The 15,917-nt window shown below is 43.9% G+C and overlaps 1 protein-coding gene across 8 annotated transcripts in view; it reads left to right on the top strand.

The window, feature by feature from the left end:
- ablim1a (actin binding LIM protein 1a) overlaps positions 1 to 15,917 on the top strand; it is an 81,233-nt gene that overhangs the window by 19,236 nt on the left and 46,080 nt on the right. For 6 of the 8 annotated variants that reach the window (XM_080741024.1, XM_080741020.1, XM_080741023.1 and 3 more), the window contains exon 1: positions 4,429 to 4,610. The exons of the other annotated variants lie outside the window; for them this stretch is intronic. In XM_080741024.1, the coding sequence (XP_080597150.1) occupies positions 4,589 to 4,610 (22 nt within the window). In that variant the 5' untranslated portion in view covers positions 4,429 to 4,588. Of the gene's footprint in view, positions 1 to 4,428; positions 4,611 to 15,917 lie in introns of those variants that run through there. 8 annotated transcript variants of the gene reach the window in all.

Raw genomic sequence — 15,917 nt, 5'->3', positions numbered from 1 at the left:
ATGAGATTGATAGTGGAGAGACAGGACATTGCAGGTAGAGACAGTACATGCCACTCGGGTCTCCAAATGGAATCGTTTTTATGAGGTGATTATGTAGTCAAAGCATTATCCAGTTTCCTACTTGTGTGCCAACTTATTTCAGTTATCTGTCTATGAGATTTGCATATTGAATCAAGTTACCAGTCCAATAATGTACCAGTGCACATTTCTGTCTTCAATGTAGCTGTCTAGTATCAAATAATCCTTCTTTGTTGTTTTAATCCCCAGGTACATTTATGTACTCGCTGCTATTGACAAGATTAAAATTGACCTCTTGCACTGTAGATTAAAGTTTTACTTTTACTGTCAACACTTAATTCTAACCCTCGTCATAAGCATAACCGTGTCTGTTAACAAGGCTCTGAGTATTAATAATAGCAATGAAGGCATGTTTATTGCTAGATTAGAAGACATTTAAGACAAATCTACACTCTCTGAGTTAAGTTAACTCATTTTATGTTTATTTTTATGTACCAACTCAACCTAAACACCAAAGACATGCTTGAGAGCCTGTGAATCAGGGTGTGAGCCTGGTTTTCATGTTTGCATCTCTGACCAACAGAGAATAATGTTTACATTCCAAGAGGAGTCCTTGGTGGTTACCAGAGACTCTGTGTGGCATCATGCTCTATCGCACGGTTCTATTGTGAAAATAGAAGATCTACATGCTCACAGCGCCTTGCGTTGTGAGGCATTGTGAGCATGTATATCGTCTATTTTCACAATTTCTGCCTCTAATGTTCGACAGTTTGGCCAGTGTTTAATTTCTCAATTTAGAGGTATTAAAACTCCTTAAATTGTCACTTTAGAAATGTGCATATACCCTCTATACACTTAAACGTTATGTTGGTTTGTTTACTGTTGAGTGAGGAAACAATGTTGCACATTAAGTTAATCATCTGGGGACCCCCTAAAATAATTTGGGGACCCCCCTGGGGGTCCCGACCCACAGGTTGAGAACCACTGCATACTGTACACGCATACTGTACACAACCATAGTGTTTATCATACTGTACACAACCATAGTGTTTATCATACTTCCAAACCTCCATTATTAATCACTCCAACATCTGATATGAATCAAACCAAACTTAGAATTAATCCTGCTGCACTAAAGCCAATCATCCCGGACCAGTAAACGCACACACGCACGCACGCACGCACGCACGCATGCACGCACACACGCACACACTCACATGCTGTGCAGACACAGACAGTGAACAACATGCCCTGCAAAACGTATAAGTGCCTCATTTACTGTTACTCATTAATGCTTAGCACAAGGACATTAGTATAAAGTGTTGATCGAGGCAATTGTCTTAAAAGCTTGAGATTATATCCCGCTTCTTCACATTCGCGTGCAGGTTATGCATTGGTCAAGATATAATTAAGGGACAGTGAGAAAGGCACATCCGTAGCCTAGGTGAACCAGATAGCAACCTTTCATCCATTGATAATAGGCTTTCCTGTTCAGAAACTGCTGTTTGCACGTCCCATGGTGCCAGGATGCCCAGCTACATGGCCTCCTAGATAGATTATTAAAGAAGCCACAGAACCTGCTACTGTATACTCAAGTCTTTAGCATTGGTTCTTTTCAAACTTTTTCATGTCAAGTGTATTTGCCTGCAGGCCCCAATTTGAATATATTTTGCGCAAGGGACAGAGTGGTTAAACTGATTTAAGTTTTTATATTGACTCATTTTGCTGTGGTCCTTAGGGTTCCAGTGGGTCCCCGGAGCCCACGTTGAGAACATAACAGATCAGTGTGTGTCCTCCAGGGGCTGCAGTATCTAGTTTTCATTGGGGGATCATTTAGAATGTCCTTCAAATCAAATGTTCCATGGGCCTCGGAGTCGTGGCTTTGTTGTTTTCCAAAAAGACATTTCAGAACTTATGTCATGTGAAACACATTGCTCATTATGCCAAACCTTTGGCATAAAATAGGGTGGAGCACTCGAGAAATGGCCACAAAGTATTTTTACCATTTGGCTCACTGGCAGGTCCCTCTTTGCCAAATGAAAGGAAACCCACATGGAAATTCATGTATGTATCTAGGCTGTCCAGTAGGTGGCAGAGGTGAAACTGCAGTGGATGAGTGCCTTTATAATGCATAATGGACTGCCTGCATCAGCAATTACAGAGGTGCTGCCACTGATGCGCGACCATAGAAAAAGTACATTATGTCGACACTGTAGGAATGATGGATCAGTAACCGTGTGATTCTTATTGGTATTAGTGTGACAGAGGGAACTGCTACCCCTTGTATACTTCTCTATCCCTTGTATTTTACTCGATAAGACCTGAGGCCAATTGTACAAATGTTTTCTCCGACTCCTAACAGTTTTTTGACATATATTGCCATATCAGTGGTGCTCAAACTCTCCTATGTCAAGGACCCCGAGAATTGTATTTTATAGGCGACCGACCCGCATCTCAAAATATTTGGTACTGTAACAGGAACCCCCCAGAAACAATGATTTGAGTGTTGGCTTAAAACATTGCAGATCTACAAGCTCATAGCTATTGAATTGAATAGCCAGAGTATGAAATGACACAGATGCTTTCCCGGTTTTAATGCGAAAAGGTCTACACAGTAAAAATGGTTATACACTCTCAGAGTTAAATGAACACTCAGGATTTTACCGTGTACAGCTTTTGCATTGAGCATCCACTACAATTAGGTTGATATCTCAGTTGTCATCAGTCACTTCCCTTGTTGGCTATAGAACCTTTATTTAGGCAATATATTATATTAAGTAGATTTATAGAAGACCTGCAAATAGGATTTTAATTTAATTGGTTTTATTATTGCCAACAGCAAGGTAATTCAGATGTTACAAGATACGTTGTCAATCAAGTATAAAATATAACAATATAATACATTATATTTCATGAACTTTCATGAACCAACTTTAATTCTGGGACTGATCGTGTGACACAATGCGCCCATGGTAATCCAAGTTAAAAAACGAAATCATTTTCTTTCAAATTCTAACTGAGTACATATAGCCTATGTCATCTTGCTTGAGTATTGTCTGTAGTATTAGTGTTTTTGAAGGGTTCTTTTTCTCCACAAGATATGAACAAACAGTAAAACTATTATTGAGCAAAGTGACTGCTGGGTGTCAAAGTGTGGGAACATTATTCATAATGATGCACCCTGACAAGCAGTTAAACAGGGTGTTTTAGTTAGATTTTAGGCCACTATGGTTATTCAGATTGTGAATTGTAATTATATTCTGTATAGTTGGCCCTGCAGCTTGTGTGATAGCCAGGGTCAGTGAATAACCTGGTCTATCGTGATCTCAGTAATTGGATTCCACAGACTCTGTACAAAGACATTAATACAAGGCTTTAGGTTAGAGGTCTGACCTGTGGCTCTGCTTGACCTCTCACCACACACCGCCTTCATTGACCATGTTCACACGGCAGCCATTTTGCTGTCACAGGGGGGTCAACAAGTTCTTGTTGCAATGCATTGTGAACTTGACTGATTAACAAGTGACTAAACTGACTAGATTGACAAGTCTTGCCCCAGAATAGAGACAATACTAGTAGTAGTAGTAAGCCTTTCTGAGCCTTGAGGCCCATAGGGCAGGAGCCTATCTCCTATTTCTGTAGCTTACTGTAGCGTAGGGAACTTACTCCCAATCCGGCCCTTGATGCTGAGTGCCAGGATTTTGGTCCCATGGATGATCCGGCCGGGGATCAAACTCCGACCATCCAGTCTCAGGGCGGACATTCTAACCACAAGGCAGCTGGTTAGTGTGTGCTACGTAGGCTGGGCGAGTGGAGGATCGAACCAGTGACCCTCCAAGACCAGCTTCTCTATGCACTCAGTTAAGGCTGTCCTCCCTCCCTATTCTATTCTCATCTGAAGTTGCCTATGTATGTTAAACAGATTAAATATCTTTCTCATATAGTGGGATATTGTATATTGGATAGTAGTAAATCATTTTAACATCCCATATTTTAATATTTAAAGGACAAATTAATTAACTAGCTATAACCCAACCAAGGCAAGATCAATCTGATTCCTCATTTCAAGTTCAGTGCAGCGATTCATCTCTGTTGAATGTGTCTATGCCTGCAAATAATACTTGATCATCATGAGACGTGTGTCTGTGCGTGTGTGCGTGCTGCTTTTGCCTGTGCGTTCTTGGGAATATCGATACTGTAAGAGGCCCCCTTGTAGGGGCTATTGGGGTTGTGTATTTTGGTCACATGGCAGCAGCAACAGCAGCAGCAGCCACCAGGCTACTGCAATGAGGGGAGGAGGCTGACAACAGAGGGGCTGGGAGGGGGAGGGGAGGAGGGAGGCAAACAAACAGGGAGGAGACATATGTACCCCACGCTGTCGTGTTGGTCTCGGGAAGAGAGCTTCTCTGCTACATCTCTCTCTCTCTCTCTCTCTCCCTCTCTCTCTCACACACACTCTCTCTCTCATGTTTGGCTTGCTTGCTCGTCCCTGAAAAGGGTTTAGTCGCTCTGTGGATATCGGTGAGCTTCACAGGAGAGCCTTTTCTGCTCACATTTTACCTGGATACCAATGGTCATGGTCAAAGAAAAAGGTATGGCTCTGGTCATGCTGGTCAAAGTGTGTGTGTGTGTGTGTGTGTGTGTGTGTGTGTGTGTGTGTGTGTGTGTGTGTGTGTGTGTGTGTGTGTGTGTGTGTGTGTGTGTGTGTGTGTGTGACTCCGGGATTTGATTTGTATTGCAAGGCATGTTCACTGTCTGCAGTCTGCGCAGTTTGTGTGGTTTGTGCGTGTGTGTATGCGTGTGTGCATGTGTGTTTACTGGTCCGGGATGATTGGCTTTAGTGCAGCAGGATTAATTCTAAGTTTGGTTGGATTCATCTCAGATGTTGGAGTGATTAATTATGGATGTTTGGAAGTATGATAAACACTATGGTTGTGTACAGTATGATAACCACTATGGTTGTGTACAGTATGATAACCACTATCGTTGTGTACAGTATGCGTGTACGATAGAGCATGATGCCACACAGAGTCTCTGATAACCACCAAGGACTATTCTGGAATGTAAACATTATTCTCTGTTGGTCAGAGATGCAAACATGAAAACCAGGCTCATACCCTGATTCTCAGGCTCTCAAGCATGTCTTGGTGTTTAGGCTGGGTTGGTACATAAACAAACAAAAAAATCCTGAGTGTTAACTTAACTCAGAGAGTGTACATTTGTACACTCTCCCCCCATCTTCTCATAATGAGAAGATGGGGGGAAAAGCGGCACACTGTTGAAAGATTCACACATATCAGCGCTGCCTTATATATATTAACACACTCTTTCACTCTCCTCTTTCTCTCTCTCTGTCTCACTCTGTCTGCAGCGTTCTCATAGCAACCATCTAAAAGGTGTACTCCATTGTTGTCAGCTGTGGCCTCATTCATAGTGCCTTGTAAAGAGAAACAAACAACAACTTAATAATAGTGGTCCTGCAGTTGTGTGTGGGCATGTGTGACCATGTGCATGTCAGTGGACATTGATTTATTTATTTAGTGGAATTAACATTGCAGTTGTTTGCTATGGCATGTGGTTGGGAGCTCAGCTATTCCTTTCCGGCGTGACTCATAACTAGCAGCACAATCTTATCTTGTTCTAAAGATTATGAAATAATTTCATAAAGTGTAGTTAAGTCATCAACTCAGCCACATGTTCTACTACACTAATCCTAATGCTGTCTCAAATTAGTGCTACATCAATATTGATTGCATTATCATGAGCTGTAACCATTGGTGTAAAGCAGGGGTCTTCAACGTTTTCAGGCCGGGGACCCCCAAACTGATGGGGAGATGGAGCAGGGACCCCCTACCACCTCGTAGGGTGGGGGGGTCGGGGCTACGACATATTTTTTATTTTAAACATGTACAAGTTACAGCGAGCAGGGTGGGCCGTACCACAACCATTTCTAAACATACTACTTATTAACTGAGAACCAATGTCAATAATATCAACAATCTGTCAATTGCATAGTAATCATGTATTCAAGCTATTCAAAATGGATAGAATCATGATTTATTTTTTAACATAAATGTGAAAAATGGTAAAAAAAAGAAATAAAAAAAAAAGAAAAAAGAAAAGTTTTTTTGTTTTTTTTAAGCAATAATTTCGTGGACCCCCTGCAGTACCTCCGCGGACCCCCTAGGGGTCGCGGACCCCCTGTTGAAGACCCCTGGTGTAGTAACTAAGTAAGTACATTCAAGTAATGTAGTATTTCTATATGGCAGTATTGATATACTTAAGTAGAATATGTGAGTACCTTTTCCACCGCTGCTTTGAACTCATGAAGAAGCATATTTTACATAGGAAACATGTAAATACTAAGTGCGCTGTGCTCATGTGTGTTTGCGTGGCCTCGTGGTTCCATTGCTTTGTGTCAGGCAATATTATTTTAACCAAATATGTTAGATAATGAATGTTGTACATGTATGTAAACATTCAATTTCTCAGGTTTCTCTGAGTATGTGTTTATCTTAAACATGCCAGCAGGGCCGGTTCCAGGCATAAGCAACATAAGTGGTCGCTTAGGGCCACAACCACTAAGGGGCCACATCATAGAGACAGATGTTGTCATGTATCCCCTATCCAAAAACTGGCATTATTATTTTAATATGCAATAAAATAAAGATCTCACACAAGACATAACAGAATAATTTGATAATATGCCACATGCAGTTGAATGCAACTTGCAAATTGCATTATGCAATCCACCAGTGGCCCACAGGCCCCCCTCATAGTCTTTCCTTATTAAGTTGTGTCTGTGTGCCGATGCTGTGCTGCAGTGGTTATGACTTTTTGTGTGACCTGCCAGTGTCTGTCCGTAATAAATCAATCCATCAGGTTTGCCTGTTCTCCCTGTGTCTTCTAGGATAGGTACCCTCACAAAAAACATGCAGTAATGCTCGTCTCTATACTGCCTCCCCCTGGCCAGCCAGGTCACCTGATGGAGGGGAAAGGAACTGGTTGGAATAATGTGTTCCTTCCACGCGCTACGTCCAACCGGGGACACTCCGCCCTGTCAGGTGAAAAGAAGCAACTTGGACTCCTCATGCATAGAAGGAAGCATGAGGTCAGTCCGTTGTCTCCCTAGTAAGACATTAAAGCTAAAAGGATAATGAAAGAAAACCCTTGTTTCCATTGTGGTTCTATATGTATTCAATTCATCACTATGACATGCATAATTGCGACCGTCAGGTCGCATTTACTACCAAAACCTCCACCGGCTGTCCGTTCGTCCCTGAGTCAGTCAGTCAGTCACACGTCACACGTCACACTTTTGCCCTGCTCATATCTCCACAACCGTTGCCCCCATCCATGCCAAATTTTGCACACACACTCCTTACCTGCCAAACTACAACCTCCAAGGACCCCCGCAGCTCCAGGGACCCCCAGGTCCCTGGGGGACCCCCAGGTGTAAAAAAAGGTCTGTCCGTGACTCACACGTCACACGTCACACTTTTGCCCTGCTCATATCTCCACAACCGTTGCCCCCATCCATGCCACATTTTGCACACACACTCCTTACCTGCCAAACTACAACCTCCAAGGACCCCCGGAGCTCCTGGGGGACCCCCAGATGTAAAAAATGACCAAATGTGCAAAAATGACCAAATGACCACCCCAACGGGCCTGCTCACGGGGAATTCCCAGGGACCACCGACTCCTGGTGCTCCAGAACGGATGCAAAAGTGGTGGCGCCCCCAGTGGAGGACCCCCTGCCACTGCAGCGCACATAAAATGCCGTAACTCGGGCTAGGAGCCACCGGGAGAGCCGGGGCCGGTACCTATTCGTCCGCCTCGGCGGCGCGGAGACCCCACCCCTCATTTATCACATGGCCCTCTTCTAGCGCCACCATGAGGCCGATTCTTGCAAAACAAATTTTTGGACACTGCTCCTACAATTTTTGCCCTAAAATCACTGACATCGCTACACAGTATGTCTACACTCATGTCATCAACATGGATCTGTCCCATATAGCGCCACCTTCAGGCCGATTTTTTAAAACACATTTTTGGACACTGCTCCTACAATTTTTGCCCTCATTTCTCACATGTCCCTCTTCTAGCGCCACCATGAGGCCGATTCTTGCAAAACACATTTTTGGACACTGCTCCTACAATTTTTGCCCTAAAATCACTGACATCGCTACACAGTATGTCTACACTCATGTCATCAACATGGATCTGTCCCATATAGCGCCACCTTCAGGCCGATTTTTTAAAACACATTTTTGGACACTGCTCCTACAATTTTTGCCCTCATTTCTCACATGGCCCTCTTCTAGCGCCACCATGAGGCCGATTCTTGCAAAACACATTTTTGGACACTGCTCCTACAATTTTTGCCCTAAAATCACTGACATCGCTACACAGTATGTCTACACTCATGTCATCAACATGGATCTGTCCCATATAGCGCCACCTTCAGGCCGATTTTTTAAAACACATTTTTGGACACTGCTCCTACAATTTTTGCCCTACAATCACACAAATCGGTACACAGTATGTCTACACTCATCTCATCAATATGGATGTCCCATATAGCGCCACCATCAGGCCGATTTTTTTCAACCACATTTTTGGACACTGCTCCTACACATTTTGCCCTAAAATCACGCTGCGACCTGACGGTCGCTTATCTCCCGATTAGGGAGTCTTACTGGTAGTTTTACTGTAGGAATATTGTCCAGGCACTATGGGCTCTGAGCTCCCATCAGTTGCTGTTGTAAGACTACTAAATGCCTAAAATGGGGAAAGATTCTGTGGGAATTTGAAACTTTTGTCTTCCACCATGCCCACTGGCTCTTGGGTCTGTCTTGTGTTTCAACCACTTTCAATCTGGTGTCCATATTTTGGCATGTCATTATATTGTAGCAAATGTTCAAGCAAGAAACGATTGATTGATTGATTGATTGATTGATTGATTGATTGAATACTTTATTAGCATTTTACAAAAGAAAGCACAGGAAAGTACAGTTCAATACAAGGTCTGCTAACATTTTAAACCCAAGAAAGCCTATGGCTTGTTTCAACTGGGGTCCTTCTACTCAATTCATCGAATAACTGAAAATCCATTGAAAATGCATTGAAAACGCATCGCATCGTGACTCGTTGTGAACTTGTACATCAGCTATATCGTCGCATGCGTTGTATTATATGCCTTTCTACAACCGAATCTCCCTTTCTAGACCAATTAGCCTATATTAACACACCTACCTAACTGTATTAACCTGAGAACCTAATACATCACTGTTTGTACTATACCCATGTGACCTGTCCGATACCAGCTGGGGTTATATACAGTACCACCATGGCATGGTACATAAACTCAGCTGGCCAAAATGATGAATCATAATCTAAGGGTGCAGTGTTCAGCATTTTATGTCGGCTTGCGCGCAGACGCCCTATTTCCAAAAGCTAAGAATACACTCGAAATGCTTTGCAATTTATCGGCTGCCTGTTATGATGTGCTTTATCTGAAACAGTCTGGTCTGTTCACCTTGATCTACTTGCAATTTAACCACCATCACGTACAGAAATAGCAGGAATAATAAAATCCTGCTGCTACATTATTCATACTCTCTCTCTCTCTCTCTCTCTCTCTCTCTCTCTCTCTCTCTATCTCTATCTATCTCTATCTCTATCTATCACTCTCTCTCTCTCTCATACCCGGTCTCTTTTTCTCTGTCTGTGAGAGTGAGTCCCAGCTAAAACTCTCTCACTGTGTGCCTGCTTGCTGCACAGTGTCTGTTGTGTTTATTGCAGTACCACCGCTGACTCTGGGTCTGCAAAGTCAGATAATCATCATCACGTGTGCACATCTCAACCTCGTGCCAGGAAAACGCAGATCCTCCCTGCATCCCCGGCTCTCCGGACTCATTTCTGTTGTTTTATCGCCGCCGGGCCCTGTGGTGGAAGGTACTACCGTGTCATGATGTGCGTCTGCCCGCCTCCCATGATTTCGCAGCGTGCTGCAGACATCTGCAGTGGTGGTGATGGCTCGTCTTTGAAGTGCACCCGGCTCTCTCTGAACGCCCTGAAGATGAACGAACACTTCAGAGACTTCAACGCGCGCACACAAATGCACGCACACACGCATGCACACACGCACGCCGTCTCATATAGACACTGTTTGTACAGCTGGCACAGACACAGGACCAGAATATATGGATGAGATAAATGGTCAGGGGGGGGTTGGGAGACTAAACACAGACTAAAGACAACAGCCCTGACCTGCCACTCGTGAATCCCACACAGTAAAATCCTGAACAGTCTGAACCCGTCAGTGTCCATTTGTACATTCTCTGAGTTAAATGAATGCTCAGGACTTTATAGTACAAGTGGCGTGAAAGCTGTGCAGCGCGTGTTCATGTTCCGTGTCAGTCAACTAACTTACATCCTTTCTCTCTCTCTCTCTCTCTTTCTCTTTCTCTGGCGTGTGAATGTGTGCTCTCTGGTTGATCGTCACAGGAAGTATGACACAGGGCTTCGGGGGCGCCAGCGTCCAATGTGTGTATATTGGGGGTGTCATTCAGAGGCAAAGAGCCATGGCTTTCATTGGCTTCACTTCTTATACAAACACAGTGGCCTCAGCGCTTCATGAAGCTCACATTGTCTCCTGCCAGCTGAGTGGCTAATCTAACCCCCCCTACCCCCACCCCCAATTCACAGGGGCTGTGTTATCATCATGTCCTATACCTGCGTTCGATGGGGAAGCTCCAGGACGTGACGTTCAACCATTTAGACTAGATCATTATTCCCCAGTCGGGATCCCCAAAGGAATAGATAAGCCCCCCCCTGTCCCTTATGCAGGGTTTTGGGGGGGCCTGGTGAAGAGCAGATAGGGTTCCCTCCCACCATGCCGTACACAATTTGTGGCTGCGTTTGAAGTGCTTTGTCTGGGACCGCTGGTGCTGCTGGGGCAGGGGCAGAGGGGCGTGGATGGGCGGGGGCATCCGAACAGGGCCATAAATATTCATAAGGAGGAGGGTTAAGGGCTTCTTGTTATGTCTTTGTGATGAAGAGCCCCACGCGCCCTCTTCAAAACACGCACACGCGCGCACACACACGCACGCATGCACATACACGTAGCCTACACATGTACGCACGCACACACACACACACACACACACACACACACACACACACACACACACACACACACACACACACACACACACACACACTGCGTTGGGCATATTTTGTATCCTTTGATATTCATTGTGGCCCAGACCCCCTCAGCATCCCCCATCCCAGGGGAGCTAGATCGGGTGGTTTGGATATGGAGCTTGTGTGTGTGCGTGCATCCCAGGGGAGCTAGTTTGGATTTGGAGCCCAGACGTGCGTGCGTGCGTGCGTGCGTGCGTGCGTGCGTGTGTGTGTGTGGGGGGGGGGGGGGGGGGGGGGGGGGGCAGGCAGGGACGTGCAGAGAATGTTAGAGAGGCAGGGGCTGACATTTCTAAAGGGGCCTTTTGGTGGAAATATTGAAAATAGCAGACCTCCAAGCTCACAACATTGTGAGCTTGGAGGTCGGCTATTTTCAGTGTGTGATGCCACACTAAACTAAGCATAATCAAGTCTATCCTGGAGATGTGGTGTAATTGCATGTATTTCTACACAGAGAGGGACATTCTTTCAACATAATATGCTGCATTCAAGTTCAGGAGAGTTTGGACAAGGCAATTCTCTTGAATGTTGCATTCAGGTATATGGCATGGAAAGAGGGCATTTGCGTTTGTTTCACCATAGTTAAAACTGCACTCATGGTCCGGAGAGGGCACTTTTTTTACAGAAGGGTAAAAGGGCAGGGGCTCAAGCCCCCTTTGATGTCTATGTGTGCACATGGACACATCTGGGGCCCCAGGCGGAGGGGGGGGGGGGGGGGGGGGGGGGGGTCACTGCTAAGTGTATGTGATCAGTAGAGCTCTCAGACATGTACACAGTCAAACACACATTTCACAGGGGGGCTGTGCTGGAAAACATCCATCTCTACTGTAGCAAACACAGTGGGCGAGTGAATATTTCATAAGAGTCTTCCATCCTGTCTCATTCATTCCCAGTTCTTTTTCAATACAATATTGCTAACGTCTGTGCATTCCTGAGTGTTCCAGATATAGGAAATGAAACCACCAAACTCATAAGAGCATGCTTCCTCAGCAACCCCCCCCCCCCCCTCCCCCCCCCTCCCCCCCCAAACACACTATCTGTCGATAGCAGTGGTGGAAAAAGTACTCAAGTGTTTTTCTTAAGTAAAAGTATCAATAATGCAATGTAGAAATAGGCTACTCTGTTTCAAGTAAAAGTCTGGAATTCAAAATGTACTTGAGTAATAGTACAAAGGTATTGGCATCAAAATGTACTTGTAAAAGTAAAAGTGCTCATTATGTCCCATTTCAATTGTGAGCTTGTAGATCGGCTATTTTCAACTGTCCAAAATGTAGCGGTTAATGTATGTTTTGTAATAATAATCAATATAAAAAGTAATTGGTAACTAAAGTTCTCAAATAATTGTAGTGGAGTAAAAAGTACAATATTTGGATCTGAGATGTAATAGTAGAAGTAAAAGTATTGGAAATTGGAAATATCAAATACAGCACTTAAGTAAATGTACTTAGTTACTTTCCAGCACTGGTCGATGTCACATTCTATTGTTTTCTCTAAAAGGCTGGTAAGGTGTGTACGTGTAACGGAGAAATGTGTCCTCAGGGGATTCAGCCTGGCCTCCTTCAGTTCCCCCCTGGGTGTCGTCCCCAGCCTTTATTATTGCTAACGCAGCGAGGCTTCCCTTAGATTGGAGGAGGAGGAGGTTGGGGATGCACGGCACTAGAGACTAGAGACCAGCCCCTCTTCCCTGCATCAGCTGCTTTGTTGGGATGCTCTGCTGGTTATTGTTCCCTCAGCAGCTCCATGATTATAGGGACTACGTAGAAGGTACCTAGTACTGACACTGTGCACGTGCCCGTGTGTGTGTGTTAGCCTTGCATAGCAAGCTAATATCACTGCATGGATAATAGACTGGTTCTTCTCAGTGTGACAAAAAGATTCAAACCCAAAGATTCAGACTCTACTGGTTAGACCTACAACCAATCAGAGTAACGCAAAGATGATACACCTGACCTACGTTTACAAACTGGGCCCCTTTTCCTCACAACTTGTGAGAAATATTTGAATTAAGTGAGCGGGGCCAGACCTAATCTGCCAAGGGCAATTGTTCTGGCTATGCGGGGCTGTGTGTGTGTGTGAGGCAAATATTATACTTTTACTCCACTACTATTATTTGAAAACTTTAAATACCTTAGATTATTTGAATGATTATTACAAAACACACATAAACCTCTTTAAACTTTGGCTATTTGAAAATACAAATCTACAAGCTCACTCACAATGCGTTGCGATGTGACACATTGTAAGCTTGCAGATCTGCTATTTTCTAAACATTTTAAATACATTTTATACATATGATACCTTGTGAAACGGAACATTCTGTATAATGAGTGCTTTTACTTTTGGTAGTTTATTTTGATGCTATATTACTTTTGTACTTTTACTCAAGTAAATTGTGATTACTGGACTTTTACTTGCAACAGAATATTTTTACATTGAAGTAGCGATACTTTTGTGTATTTCGTGTGTGTGTGTGTGCACGTTTGCGTATCTGTGCGTGCGTGTGTTTGTGCGTGTACATGATTGTGTACTGTATGCATACTGTACGTAGGTGCCTGTGTGTGTGTGTGTGTGTGTGTGTGTGTGTGTGTGTGTGTGTGTGTGTGTGTGTGTGTGTGTGTGTGTGTGTGTGTGTGTGTGTGTGTGTGTGTGTGTGTGTGTGTGTGTGTGTGTGTGTGTGTGTGTGTGTGTGTGTGTGTGTGTGTGCGCGTGTGCCTGTGTGTGTGCACGCTTAAGCATTCATAGTGTGCTTGCTTTCATATCAGTAGTGGGTTGTTTTGGTGATGGTGCACGACAGATCGCTCAGTCAGCACAACCAACACATCCAACACCGAATGAGAAATCCCCCCGAGCTCGGAGAACCCTCCATACCGCTGTACATTTCACAGCAACATGCACTCTGCTGAGAGAGAGGATTTGTGTGTGCACAGCGCGCTTACTTATTCATGGTGTTGTTATGTAATATATACGTATACATACATTCTGAAATATCTTGAGAAGGACTCACTGCAATCACGTAGTTAAGAAATCGTTTCATGTTTAATGTATTGTGTTTAACTTATGCATGTGTGGACATAAATGAATGATCTGAAATAATTACTTAAATGTCATTCTTCTTTTTTTTGAGAGAGGGAAATCCACTGTGTATGTCAATGGCGCATAAAGCACGTTTCTGTACACTGATGCTGGCGTACATACACCAGGGGCATAGTTCTGCCAATTTAAAATTACTCCAATACGGAACTAAAACTTCCTATGATTGGCCGCTAGTTGCGCTGTTTTCCCCCCCGGCCGATCGCAAAAAGAATTGCCCTCCATTGGATCCCATTCATTTTCCCCTTTCGTTTTCTAACCTTAATTAACATTTTCATGAATACTGTATGGTTCCTATCGCTAGTTAAAAATTGCCTTTCAATCACCATCATATTCGTTTTGTCGAAATGTGGTCCAATGTATTTTAAAATAAATTATAAAGTTGCGGGGGGGCGTGGCCAACTAAACTAATACCAGCCGGCTGTGTTCTTCTTCGTGTGCTGTATTTCGGGAGGCTCCGACCACATTCTCCCATGTATCCCTGCGTTGCACGTGACTGTTGGCAGCCAATAGCATCTCTGATGCCTTTACAATTCTATGATGGCGACACCCATTCCAAGGAGTAGAAAGGGCCATTTGCGCTGCATAGAAACCAATGGCTTCGCTTCGTCCATATTTTTCTACAGTCTATGATATACACCACTGTTGCCCAGACGTCTTGCTATAAAAGGCCATGCAAGCTGCCATGATATAAAAATATAGTTAATGACAGCTTATGAAGTCTCATATCATTAAGATGCTTGTTCAAACGAAGCAATGTTTAAAGCTTCAAAGACTCAAATTTTGCTCTTATGTCATACTCTGGGTTAGCAAACAGCAAATGGCATTCAATAGCATATTAAAGCAATAAGCCACAAGAGGCGAGTGGTTACCGGGGGAGTATTTGAGAGGAAATCAAACGCTCGCTTCTCTAGTTCAGCCTCACGGCACAGTGGAAAGAAATAACGCACCTGGCTTTGATATAAACTGATTCAAGGTGTGGGTTACAGTCTCAGGTATACCATGGCAACCAGCCAATCAAAATCAAGGAATGGAACTAGCCGTTTTAGAAAGATATTTATTGTAGGTATGCTAGTGCTAAGGTACCAATAGCAAAATTGTACATTCATCCTCTGCTCTTAGATAACTAATCTTTTTGCTTTGCCTTTGAATCAAATATAAACAGTGCTGTGTCATTGTTCCGACAGCGCATCCGACGTTGCGATGGTTGCGTTTGTCCAACTCTTCTCATTAATAACCCTAACCCTAACCGCACACATAGCCACGTAGTCGGAGTAATGAGATGTCGGACTTATGGGCAGTCCCCATATAAACATCCCTCTGGACAGGAATTTGGCTTGTTCTTCCGAGATGGGTCATCGTTTTGTTTGTTGCTATTGTTTTGTTGTTTTAGTAAACACATACTTGACAGTCTCCTTCCTCTGTTATTCAAAACATTTGAAAAACGTCTAACTACGAGCATACAAAAGACATTCTCTGGTGGAAATGCTAGCCAGCTAGCTAGAAGCCAGGTGACCTCTGTGTATATCCACACAGTCATGGTATGTCACACACAGAGAGAGCTTCTGCATGGGCCTCAGTTCACTGTCACCTCAGCCAGG

The sequence above is a fragment of the Nannobrachium achirus genome (assembly GCF_963921795.1).
Source record: "Nannobrachium achirus genome assembly, chromosome: 13".
Taxonomy (NCBI): domain Eukaryota; kingdom Metazoa; phylum Chordata; class Actinopteri; order Myctophiformes; family Myctophidae; genus Nannobrachium; species Nannobrachium achirus.
The sequence above is the reverse complement of the archived record's forward strand: the minus strand, read 5'-3'. Positions and strand labels throughout refer to the sequence as shown.